The sequence below is a fragment of the Anopheles nili genome, chromosome X (assembly GCF_943737925.1).
Source record: "Anopheles nili chromosome X, idAnoNiliSN_F5_01, whole genome shotgun sequence".
In the NCBI taxonomy this organism is placed as follows: Eukaryota; Metazoa; Arthropoda; class Insecta; order Diptera; family Culicidae; genus Anopheles; species Anopheles nili.
Genome location: NC_071293.1, coordinates 15897194 through 15910586, shown reverse-complemented (window position 1 = coordinate 15910586; position 13393 = coordinate 15897194). Strand labels below are relative to the sequence as shown.

The 13393-nt window shown below is 34.6% G+C and overlaps 1 protein-coding gene across 1 annotated transcript; it reads left to right on the top strand.

Annotated features, from left to right (window-relative positions):
- Nucleotides 1-10175: 10175 nt before the first annotated feature.
- LOC128728265 (ras-related protein Rab-39B) lies at nt 10176-12059 on the top strand. The gene is made up of 3 exons (XM_053821885.1): nt 10176-10447; nt 10651-10859; nt 11174-12059. The coding sequence occupies exons 2-3, from the start codon at nt 10752-10754 to the stop codon at nt 11720-11722; spliced, it is 657 nt and encodes a 218-aa protein (XP_053677860.1). The 5' UTR covers nt 10176-10447; nt 10651-10751; the 3' UTR covers nt 11723-12059.
- Nucleotides 12060-13393: the final 1334 nt, after the last annotated feature.

Genomic DNA, 13393 nt, shown 5'->3' with positions numbered 1-13393 from the left:
GGCTGTCATACACCCCCCCCCCCACCCCCACCCCGTTTAACAAATCATAAAATATCACTTTGAAGTACATATGTCGTCGAAATCAACTATAATTTTATCACTTAATACAAAGACTTTCTAAATTTCAGTTCTACAAGCGGATAACCAAATGGTTGTCCTTCTCCCTCTACCAAATACATAAAAAATATTGAAAAATACACATGGCATCCAATTCGATTGAAACACGCTACAAATGCTTCTTCCTATTCATAACGCGACGAAGATTTATTTACGCCAGTGGGAAACAAAGGGAGGTTTCCAAAGAACCTCCTGTCTGTATTACCAAGAAAATAATTCGGTCATAGCAATAAAGCTTGGTCCGGATGATTTTAGGTGAGGATGATTCTGTTTACACAAAATTTTAAAAACAAGAGCTCCCATACGAGCTCTTCCTATTAGAGTATTGGAAGATATGGTCAAGCATGGCAATCATGTCTGATTTAAATGAATTGAGGCAAATTCTTAAAAATGTCAATATTTACTGGAAAATTAGAATGGGACGTTGCAGCTCTCCCGGTTGGAGACAAATTCGTGGAAGGGCATACAATCCCTGCTCGGAATATTGAAAAAAAAATGCCCAAAGTAACAAATATCGTCTAATTTAACAACAACTTTTCATGTACGCCTTAACACAGTCTATACAACAAGTTATAAAATATTATATTCTGCAATGCGGAAATGGGTGGATGGAAATCTAATTTATTGTTATGTTTAAATATCGCTCAATGATAAAAATGGTTTTTGTTTATTCTTTTTCACAAGTGACTTTTACATTATGGTCGGGAAAGGAATTTCCATTATCAGAATAAAAGAAATTAACAAAAATGTAAAGTCGTCAACAAACAGTCCAGTTTCCTGCAACTTTTCTCTCTTCAAAAATTTATTTAGACACTAAACTGAGCTTAGAAAGTCAACTCATTTTCTTCTCATGCATGTTTACATTTAAAAGTGTACAATATTTTGCAACACATAGCGCTATGCCGTTATTCAGTAAGATTCAGTTTTTAATTGTGTTGAGTAGCGTTGGAAATGTGGTTGGTGTAATAAATTTAAATATCGATTTCAGAGCGTAATGCTTACAAACATGAAATGAAGTTTTGAAAGAGAACAGCAATACAGATCAAATATAAAGGAAAATAGAAAACTGTTTCCAGGTAGCTTCAGTGACAAAATAAGAATAAGTGTTAGAAAATTAGAAAGATTTTGAACGTCATACATGCTCAGGATGGAACAACATGCTACATTTCCTCATTGCTATGTAAATAAATTTATGTGACGGATCCAAGACAAATGATACTGTATAAAAAAGTATTTCCGAAAGCATTAAAGAGGAAAACACAAGGCATAAAAAATATGTTTTACTAATTTGATGACGTGCAAAATGCGAAAGAATATGAAGCTAAATGGAAGTTGTGAAACAACAAGAGAAGAAAGGATTTTATAAAAAAAATCCTTTTCTTCATAGCTAAGATGGTTAAAAGGCTCGATTTGTTATAAAACAGTGAACGATATTTTGAAAGAGCCAGGTACAACCAATTGGAAGGGATATGCCTAGAGGACCAGCGAGAGTTGAATTGATTGAAATAGAAAACCTTCAAAGACGAAGCTAGGAATAACGTTTATTTTTTTTTTATTCATTAATGACGGCCAGGCCGTATTGCTTATAACTATTATCTTAAGTCTAAACTTAAAGTAAACTGCAATTCACATTGGTTGGAAGACATTTCCTTCTCCGAACCGTGAAAGGGCACCTTATCCCGGGTGTACGCGGTTGAGAATAACGTTTATAGAATGAATACAACTAAATAAGAAAAAAATAAAATGCACATCAAAAATTGAATTACCCAAGCATACGTAAAAATGCCCCTTTATTTTTCCTCAAACTAAATAGACCCGAATGAAATCGGGTTTATCAGCTAGTATATATATATATATATATATATATATATATATATATATATATATATTTATTTATATAAATATATATGTATATATATATATATATATATATATATATATATATATATATATATAGATATATATATATATATATATATATATATATATATATATATATATATATACATATATATATATATATATATATATATATATATATATATATATATATATATATATATATATATATACATATATATATATATATATATATACATATATATATATATATATATATATATACATATATATATATATATATATATATATATATATATATATATATATATATATATATATATATATATTTATATATATATGTAATCAAAAGTTTCGGCAGCCCCGATCAAGAAAAATGGAAGGGCTTCTTAACAATCACAAAAAAGGGGGCAAAAATACAACACAAAAACACAACCACAAAAAAGGGGGGCAATATACAAATGAAGACCGAAATATGCGCAATTCGACAAACATGTTCCTTTTAACTTTTCGAGCAGAAACTAAAGCTTCAGTTACCCCGAAGAAAAAACGGGCATCTTCTATACCATTCGCTGCCCTTATTATGAAATAATATGTAGGTCTGTTATTGGCTATACAAAATTCAAACGATGACCAATTTTTCTGAACTTGTTTTAATAAATCTGTTTGTAAAAAGTCTAACCCTCCTGCCCCCTCAGAGAATAAAAGAGTAGGGGGTCTTTCATACATTCCCTTTCACAGTAATTGAAAATCGTTGAATACAAATGGCATTGATTTAACCTAAATATTGCGTATGCATTTCCTAAAATTCTCTATACAATATGTGATGAAGTATAAGTTTCCCGGTTTGGTATATCTTTTCATCATAAAATATCACTGTAAAGTACATATGTCGTCGAAATCAACTAAAATTTTATCACTTAATACAAAGACTTTCAAAATTCCAGTTCTACAAGCGCATAACCCTCTCCCTCTACTAAATACAGAAAAGTTATTGAAAAATACATATGGCTTCCAACATTATTGAAACATTATTGAAATTCCATTATTGAAACACGGTACAAATGCTTCTTCCTATTCATAGTGCGACGAAAATTCATTTACGCCAGTGCAAAACAAAGGGAGGTTTCTAAAGAACCTCCTGTCGGTATCACAAAGAAAATAATTCAGTCATAGCAATAAAGCTTGGTCCAGATGATTTTAGGTGAGGATGATTCTTTTTACACAAAATTTAAACAAAAGAGCTCCCATACGAGCCCTTCCTATTAGAGTATTGGAAAATATGGTCAAGCATAGCAATCATGTCCGATTTAAATAAAATGAGGCAAATTCCTTAAAATGTCGATATTTACTGGAAAATTAGAATGGTGACGTTGCAGCTCTCCTGGGTGGAAGCAAATTGGTGGGACCGCGTACAATACCTATTCGGAAAATTGGAATAAAAAATGCCCAAAATAACAAATATCGTCTAATTTAACAACAACTTTTCATGTACGCCTTAACACAGTCTATGCAACAAGTAGCAAAATATCATATTCTTCAATGCGGAAACAGTGGTATGCAACCCTTATTTATTAGAATGTTCAAAAATCGCTCATCGATACAAATGTTTTTTGTTTATTCTTTCTAACGAGTAACTTTTACATTATGGACACGGAAGGAATTTCCATTTCCAGAATAAAAAAAATTCACAAAACTGTAAAGACGTCAACAAACAGTTCAGTTTCCTGCAACTTTTCTCTCTTCTACCGATTATTTAGACACTAAACTGCAATAAGAAACTCAACTCTTCTTCACTCCACGCATGTCAAAATTTAAAAGTGTTAAATATTTTTCAACATATTGCTGTACATAACGCTATGCCCTTATTCAATAAGATTCAATTTTAAATTGTGTTGAGTTACGTTGGAAATGTGGTTGATGTTATAAATTTAAATATGGATTTCAGAGCGTAATGTTTACTAAAATGAATGGCCTTTTGAAAGTAACAGCAATACAGATGAAATATAAAAGAAATGGAAAATTGTTTCCAGGCAGCATCAGTGACGAAATAAGAATAAGAAATTGAAAAGTAGAAAAAATTTGACCGTCATACATGCTCAGGATGGAACCACATGCTACTTTTCCTCATTGTTATGCAAATAAATTGATATGACGTATCCAAGAAAAATGGTAGTGATAAAAAAGGATTTTCGAAAGAGTTTAAGCGGAAAACACTAGGTATACAAAATAGGTTTTACTAAATTCATGACGTGAAAGATGCGAAAGATTAGGGAGAAAAATTTTGTTAAGAACGTGTTGGTCATACGAAGCGAATATTATGAAAAGAAATGGTAGCTGTGAAACAAAAAGAGAAGAAAGGATTTGATATATAATCGTTTCCTTGATAGCTTAGATGGTTTAAACGGTAGATTTGTTAAAAAAGGAATGCAGGACAGTTTGAAAAAGCACGGTATAGCCAATTGGAAAAAAATGTGTCAAGATCAACAGAGAAAGATGAATTAAATGAAATAGAAAACCTTGATTGACGAAGCTAGGAATCACGTAAAAACAATGGATACAACTAAATGAGAAAAAAGTATATACACACCAAAAATTGAACTACAGCAGTATACGTAAAAATGACCCTTTTTGTTTCCTAAAACTACGTCGACCCGAATGAAATCGGGTTTATCAGCTAGTATATATATATATATATATATATATATATATATATATATATATATATATATATATATATATATATATATATATATATATATATATATATATATATAAATATAAATATAAATATAAATATAAATATAAATATAAATATAAATATAAATATAAATATAAATATAAATATAAATATAAATATAAATATAAATATAAATATAAATATAAATATAAATATAAATATCTATATATATATATATATATATATATATATATATATATATATATATATATATATATATATATATATATATATATATTTATATATATAAATATATATATATACATATATATATATATATATATATATATATATATATATATATATATATATATATATATATATATATATATATATATATATATATATATATATATATATATATATATATATACCTATATATATATATATATATATATATATATATATATATATATATATATATATATATATATATATGTATGTATATATATATATATATATATATATACATATATATATATATATATATATATATATATATATATATATATATATATATATATATATATATATTTATATATATATATATATATATATATATATATATATATATTATATATATCTATATATATATATATATATATATATATATATATATAATATATATATATATATATATATATATATATATATATTTATATATATATATATATATATATACATATATATAAATTTATATATATATATATATATAATATATATATATATATATATATATATATATATATATATATATATATATATATATATATATATATATATATATATATATATATATATATATATATATATATATATATATATATATATATTTATATATACATATATTTATACCAATTTATCCGAAACGTTATTCGAGAGCATTTTGATCAACTCTCGGTAGCCTGCCGTGTACGCATAACTGCACTCTTTGGTTCGGCAGAGCGCTGTCGTAGAGTGAACTCTTTGTTTATTTAGGTTTCGACTCGCGCAGGCCGCTCTACCTGCGTTTGGGTTGCCCTTACCTTTTTCGCCTACATTGACGGTACCCTAGCAATTGCTACTGCTATTCCGTTTGTGGGGTAATGTTTTATGATCAGCGATCGCATATGGACAATGATGGCGGTACGAGCATGATATTTTATCAGCGGCATAGACCAAAACACGTATGAAATGCTAACCGCAAACCATATCGTCATTGGGATTCTCAATCTAACTCCCTTGATTTGTATCTATGAAACGATAGTAAACAAAATAACACTCTTGTTTACTATCACCGGTGCAAACGATGCAATCTATCATATGAATCTATACCCGATATACAATCACTGCGTGAGATATGCGTATTGCATGGAAGCATTCGTACATCATGTGCTCACATACGTTATAATGCATCCCCACTCCGGATCTATTGTTGGACGCATGCATCGCCGTCATCGATCTTGGCCCACACGTAATTCAAAAATCAAGGTATACCCCTTAAGGTTGAAGACACCAGATTGCTCAACCCATCGACGCTGAAGACCCATCGCCAGCCCGACCAGCCATATCGACATCGGTTCCCTGTATTCTTCCAAGTCTCAACAGGCCCTTTCAAACACTAACAAAAATAAAATTTGCCCTTCCATAGCTCCTAGCACCAACGCGCACGTGGCAACGGACGGTACCTGATCTGGATCGACAAAGCATGGGAGACAGTACACAACGGCGGGGGGAGGGAAAAGAACCCAAATCGCGAAGGAAATGAAAATCAAAGAACATAGAAATAAGGCAACGCCCGTACTCAAAATCGGTAAGCGAAGTTTCGAATTTTATGACGGATTTTTTTTTTTTGCACCGGACGACGTGCATCCGATCGCCTCGACAGCCGACCTGCGACTCACGGAGAGAGAGCGCTCGGCCAGCTTTTAAGGCCTCAGTCGAACAGATCTGATCTACGAGGGTTCGTATGAATATACCCAAGCAGCGGTGGAACTCACGAAATGTATGGGATACTCAAAATTTCGACTCGTCGAACAGCCTTGTCAAACGTCTCATCGGAAATATAACATTTCCGATTCTTGCTTCATAAGTCACTCGAAAATTCTCTCACGTCAGTTGAGCGCTGGCGGTCGAGGTGATCGGATGCACGTCGTCCGGTGCAAAAAAAAAATATGCGTCATAAAATTCGATACGCCGCTTACCGATTTTGAGTAGGGGAGTTGCATGTTCTTCTATGTTCTTTCATTTTCGCTTCCTTCGCATTTTGGGTTCATTTCCTCCCGCCGGCGTGACTGTCCAACATGCTTTGTCGATTTCAGCTCAAGTACCGTCCGTTGCCACGTGCGCTGGTGCTAGAGCTATGGAAGGGCAAATTTTATTTTTGTTAGTTTGAAAGGGGCTGTTGAGACTTGGAAGAATACAGAGAACCGATGTCGATATGGCTGGTCGGGGCTGGCGATGAGTCTTCAGCGTCGATGGGTTGAGCAATCTGGCGTCTTCAACCTTAAGGGGTATGCATTGCCTTTTGATTTACGTGTGGGCCAAGATCGATGGCGGCGATGCATGCGTCCAAAAATAGATCCGGAGTGTGGATGGATTACAACGTATGTGAGCACTTGATGTACGAATGCTTCCATGCTATACGCATATCTCACGCAGTGATTGTATATCGGGTATAGATTCATATAATAGATTGCATGCATCGTTTGCACTGGTGATAGGAAACATGGGTGTTATTTGGTTTACTATCGTTTCATAGATACAAATCAAGGGAGTTAGATTGAGAATCCCAATGACGATATGGTTTGCGGTTTGCATTTCATACGTGTTTTGGTCTATGCCGCTGGTAAAATATCATGCTCGTACCGTAATCACTGTCCACATGCGATCGCTGATCATAAAACATTACCTCACAAACGGAATAGCAGTAGCAATTGCACGGGTACCGTCAACGTGGGCGAAAAAGGTAAGGGCAACCCAATCACAGGTAGAGCGGCCTGCGCGGGTCGAACCCTAAATAAACAAAGGGTTCACCCTACGACGGCGCACAGCCGAATCAAAGAGGGTAACGCAAATGGCTTGCGAGAGCCAAACTGTGGGTTTATTCTCTCGAGGTGTTATTACGCTCAGGTAAAATGCTCGTCGAATGGAGGGGGGAAACCGCGGTCCATGTGCTAAACAAAACGGCATGCTATAAATCTTGTGCAGCGGTCTCGCTCGTGTTTTGACTGAATGGGACGCATAATTCTTTTGCATGAGCCAGAATGATCGGCATGCTTGAACCTTTTTCTCAGTCGAAGAAATGAAAACCCTTCGATTGTGTGACAAGGTCGTGTATGAAAACTACATGTATCAGAGGAGTTAAAATGCGCTCGATTCGGAAAGCGCGTTAGCTCACTGCCCGAATGTTCATTATGTAGCCGTTTGAGCCGCTCGAAATGTCAAATTTTCCATACAAATCGCCCAAGTAGCATTCGAGCAGTCGATTTGTATGGAAAATTTGACATTTCGAGCGGCTCGAACGGCTATATTCGAACGAACCCTCGTAGATCAGATCTGTTCGACTGAGGCCTTAAAAGATCGCCGACCGCTCTCTCCCCGTGAGTCGCAGGCCGGCTGTCGAGGCGATCGGATGCACGTCATCCGGTGCAACAAAAAAAAAATGCGTCATAAAATTCGATATGCTCCGCCTACCGATTTTGAGAGTAGGGTCGTTGCATTATTTTTCTATGTTCTTCATTTTCGGTTCCTTCGCATTTTGGGTTCTTTTCCCTCCCCCCGCCGTTGTGTACTGTCTCCCATGCTTTGTCGATCCAGATCAGGTACCGTCCGTTGCCACGTGCGCGTTGGTGCTAGCTATGGAAGGGCAAATTTTATTTTGTTAATTTGAAGGGGCTATGTTGAGACTTGGAAGAATACAGGGAACCGATGTCGATATGGCTGGTCGGACTGGCGATGCGTCTTTAGCGTCGATGGGTTGAGCAATTTGGCGTCTTCAACCTTAAGTGGTATGCATTGCCTTTTGATGTACGTGTGGGCCAAGATCGATGGCGGCGATGCATGCGTCCAAAAATAGATCCGGAGTGGGGATGGATCATAACGTATGTGAGCACATGATGTACGAATGCTTCCATGCAATACGCATATCTCACGCAGTGATTGTATATCGGGTGTAGATTCATATGGTAGATTGCATGCATCGTTACTATCCTTTCATAGATACAAATCAAGGGAGTTAGTTTGAGAATCCCAATGACGATATGGTTTGCGGTTAGCATTTCATGTTGGTCTATGCCGCTGGTCGTGTTCTGGTTTATGCTAGGGTACCGTCAACGCTAGGTAATTGCTAGGGTACCGTCAACGTGGGCGAAAAAAGTAAGGGCAACCCAATCACAGGTTGAGCGGCCTGCGCGGGTCGAGACCTAAATAAACAAAGGGTTAACCCTACGACAGCGCACAGCCGAATCAAAGAGTGCAACGCAAATGGCTTGCGAGAGCCAAACGATGGACTTATTATCTGGTGCTGTTTTTACGCTCAGGTAAAATGCTCGTCGAATGGAGGGGGGAAACCGCGGTCCATGTGCTAAACAAAATGGCATGTTAAAAATTTTGTGCAGCGGTCTCGCTCGTGTTTTGACTGAATGGGACGCATAATTCTTTTGCATGAGCCAGAATGATCAGCATGCTTGAACCTTTTTCTCAGTCGAAGAAATGAAACCGTTCGATTGTGTGACAAGGTCGTGTATGAAAACTCCATGTATCAGAGGAGTTAAAATGCGCTCGAATCGAAAAGCGTCTTTGCTTACGCCCGGATGTTTCTAGTGACGTTACCCAAAAAGTACGTGACGGCAAATTTTCCATAACGCCATGTCATCAGTTTTTAGGTGACGGCAAAAACGCTTCATTTTAAAATGCAATTTTTGAATATTTAGAACAGCTATTAATCCCAATGAGGAATCCGATTGACAGCCAAAAATTTATTACAAACGTAGAACGTGAAGAATTACAGCCGGTGCAACCGTAGCTATGATGTATGAGCAGGAAACGCTTGAATCGTGGTATTCTGTGGGATTTTTTTTAACGTTTGGCGCGCAAGGTATTAAAAAGCCATCAGAAGAAAATGACTATCGGAAAACTAAATTTTTAGCAGTCTTTTTTTCGGAAGTAGAACGTAATTAAGTGACTTTTTTCTTAAATGCTTTTAACTGCCAGAAACAAAGAAGAAGAAAATTTAAAGCTAGCTTGACATCAGTTACAGCAAAACAAATGTGCAGAAATCGCGTGTATCGACCCGTATTCAGGATCTGAACGATGCTAATGTAAACTGAACGATGCGGCTGTTAGAGAGATATATACCAGGCTTGGTAAAAAAAAAATGTGCTTGATAGACGTGTTGTGAAAATTTGGTAGCTTAACTGCTTACATTTTGTGCTGACATGTGTTGTATTTTAGTTTTTCAAAGACTTTGTGTAAAAAACTGTCTATGCTTAATTGGGATCTCAGGAAAAATTCTTGATTAGGATCTTATGTGAAAAAGAGTCAAATTGTAACAGGTGCCTCAAGTTTATACGTGATGAGGCTTGGAGTTCTTCCTTTTGTTATGAATGGTTGCAGCCATGCAAGTATGTCATAACTGATATGAATGTAATATATTCAATTTAATCTGCAAGGTTTGTGAGGACATGCTTACGAACGAGTGTAATGAAGGCTTAGAGTACATTGGTATTATGCGCATATAGATGTATCCATGTAGGTATACCTAGCTTAACACAAACACACATACATATGATATATATATATATATATATATATATATATATATATATATATATATATATATATCTATATATATATATATATATATATATATATATATATATATATATATATATATATATATATATATATATATATATTCTTTCTATTTATCTACATTTCTTGACTTATCGTAGCCTTCGCTATTGGAATCGCCATCGTTTTGAACTGCTGAGTTACATGTCTATCAGCGTGTTTCTTCCATTCACTAGTAACTCCTAGCAATCTTCTTTCGATCATGGTGGAATCAATGTTCGACTATCAATTTCGACATATTCTGATAGGCGATAGCACAGTGGGAAAGTCATCGTTGTTGAAATATTTTACAGATGGTAAATTTGCAGAAGTAAGTTTTTGGTGTAGGCAGTTGGTCTATCTTTACAGTTTCGTTGTCGCACAGTCTTTCTATATTTTGCAATTAAAGAAATATTTCGTGTCATTTTTATTGGACAGATTTAGTTTTTTATTAATTGTTGGACATTCTTACACCACTGCCCAACATGATTTAGAATCTTAATTTATCTCGATCAATTTGATCCAAAAATATTTCTGTTTTCGGAGACAGTTTTTGAATTATTATTTGGTTTAAGTATTGGTGATTGAACTTCTAATGGTTTAATATAATGAACATGTTTTACCATTTTTTTTCAATGTTTTTAGATATCGGATCCTACGGTCGGCGTTGATTTCTTTGCACATCTGATAGAAGTTACGGATGGTACTCGCATAAAGCTTCAGCTTTGGGATACTGCCGGTCAAGAACGGTTCCGTTCTATCACAAAATCTTACTATCGTAATTCTGTTGGCGTATTGCTCGTATACGACATTACAAACCATGCTAGTTTCGAACATATTCCATTGTGGATGATGGAAGCTAAACGGCACATAGAACCGCATAGGCCTGTGTTTGCTTTGGTTGGCTGTAAATTAGATCTTATAACTAGTGGTGCACAACAGCGTGAGGTAAGCAGTGAAGAAGCGCGGTCTTTCGCTGAGCAGCATGAACTAATTTTTGTGGAAACGTCTGCTCGTTCGGGAATGAATGTGCGTGAAGCATTCGCATTGGTCACGCAGGAAGTATATAACAGAATAAAAAGTGGTGAATACAAAGTTGAAGATGGATGGGATGGTATAAAAAAAGGATACATGAGGCCCAATTTAGATTTCAACCTTGTGATAGCTGAATCGGCCAGAAGCACTTGTTGTTAGATTTGAGCATCGGAAACATGTAAAATTTGTTGTTTTTAGCAACGCTCGTCTTGAAAAGATGATTTGAATTCCAATAATAACAACTAAACATTTGTTTTATTTTGTCAGGTTTTTAAAGTTATAAAAATAGGACACTCATGAATCAATGTGGAATCATGACATGCCGAGAGTTCATATTAAGTACCGCAATGTATCAAAAAGTTCACAATACTTTTTATTATTGGCATTCATTTATATTCCACAATGAAGACAATTTGATTCTGTATAACATACTCTGTTTTTGCTTTGTTGATCGTTCTAGAGCATTTAATAATAAATAAAAACGCGAAATACACCCTCCCCCTAACTACCCGCCTTAATTTTTGACATGACATTAAAAATAGTTGCGACGTTATGTATACATCGCCCATAGCATGAGTTACCTATATAAATAAATAGGTCCCCTCAAATAATCTTGTTTGTTTTAATTCCACTAGTAAATGAATTACGATATAATTTGTAAATCTAACTTACCGGTAAATCGACAAAAAACATCATGAACTTCGCAAAAAGCAACAAAATATCAAAATAAAGAACCCCTCAGCAATAAAGAATCAAGCATAGACGCAAACCAATCCAAATAGAAACTTCAAATCCCTGAGCTAACCAAACCTAACAAGATAACCTTACTAATCAAAATAAACCAAACAAACAAATTAAGCAAACAAACCGAACACAAACTATCCAAGGGCATATAACTCCTGTTAAGTCGAGCCTACAAAGAAGTGGTAAACCTTCGAATATATTAGAAGTGATCTCTAGGGGTATTCAATATCGAAGGCTACATTGCACTTTGCAGAAGAAGATGAAGTAAATCTAGCTATGGAGAACTTAATAACTAAAATAAGTATGAAAAATAGTTTATTAGCTTCTACGATTTTATCTTTGTAAGCTATGATTTCGATTATGCATTTTTGTGTTCAATGGTGTTTAGAATGGAGTTATTTCGTTCTGAGCTCATATTTGTTAGATAAATCAAAATATTTCTCCTTTCTATAATGAACTGTACTAAAACCAATATTTGTCACTTGTAGATTAAGCGGTTCTTCTGACCCTCTCGTAACGTTGTCGGAAGAATTTTCTCTTTAAGTTTCTACATGCAGGTTTCTTTCAGAAATTTTGGTAAAAACTCAATGTATATACCACCACCCCCATTTTTGACCAACAAACCATTTTTTGACAGTACGCAGAAAATAGGAGCGCCATCATGTATACATCACCCATGGTTGGTGACAAATATAAACAAACGGGTAGCCCTAAGGTATCTTGTTTACATGATAAAGTTAGATACTGTCGAAAAAATTTCATCGTTAATATAATTTTCGGTAAAAACTCAATGTATACTCCCACCCCATTTTTTGACAGGACCCTGGCAGTTTGAGCGCTGTCATGTGTACGTCACCCATGGTTGGTGGCTCGTATAAACAAATGAATTAGCTCAAAAATGTCTTGTTTACATGGTAAAGTTAAATACTGTCGAACAAAATTCATCGTTAATGTAATTTTTCCCAACCAGATATGTTGGTAAAAATGTATTTAAATGGAAGGGGGGTGGGGGTTCTTGAATGTGTTGGTTTGTTGGGTGAGAGGGTTTGATATTTTGCATAAACTTCCCTCCCAAATCACCAATCG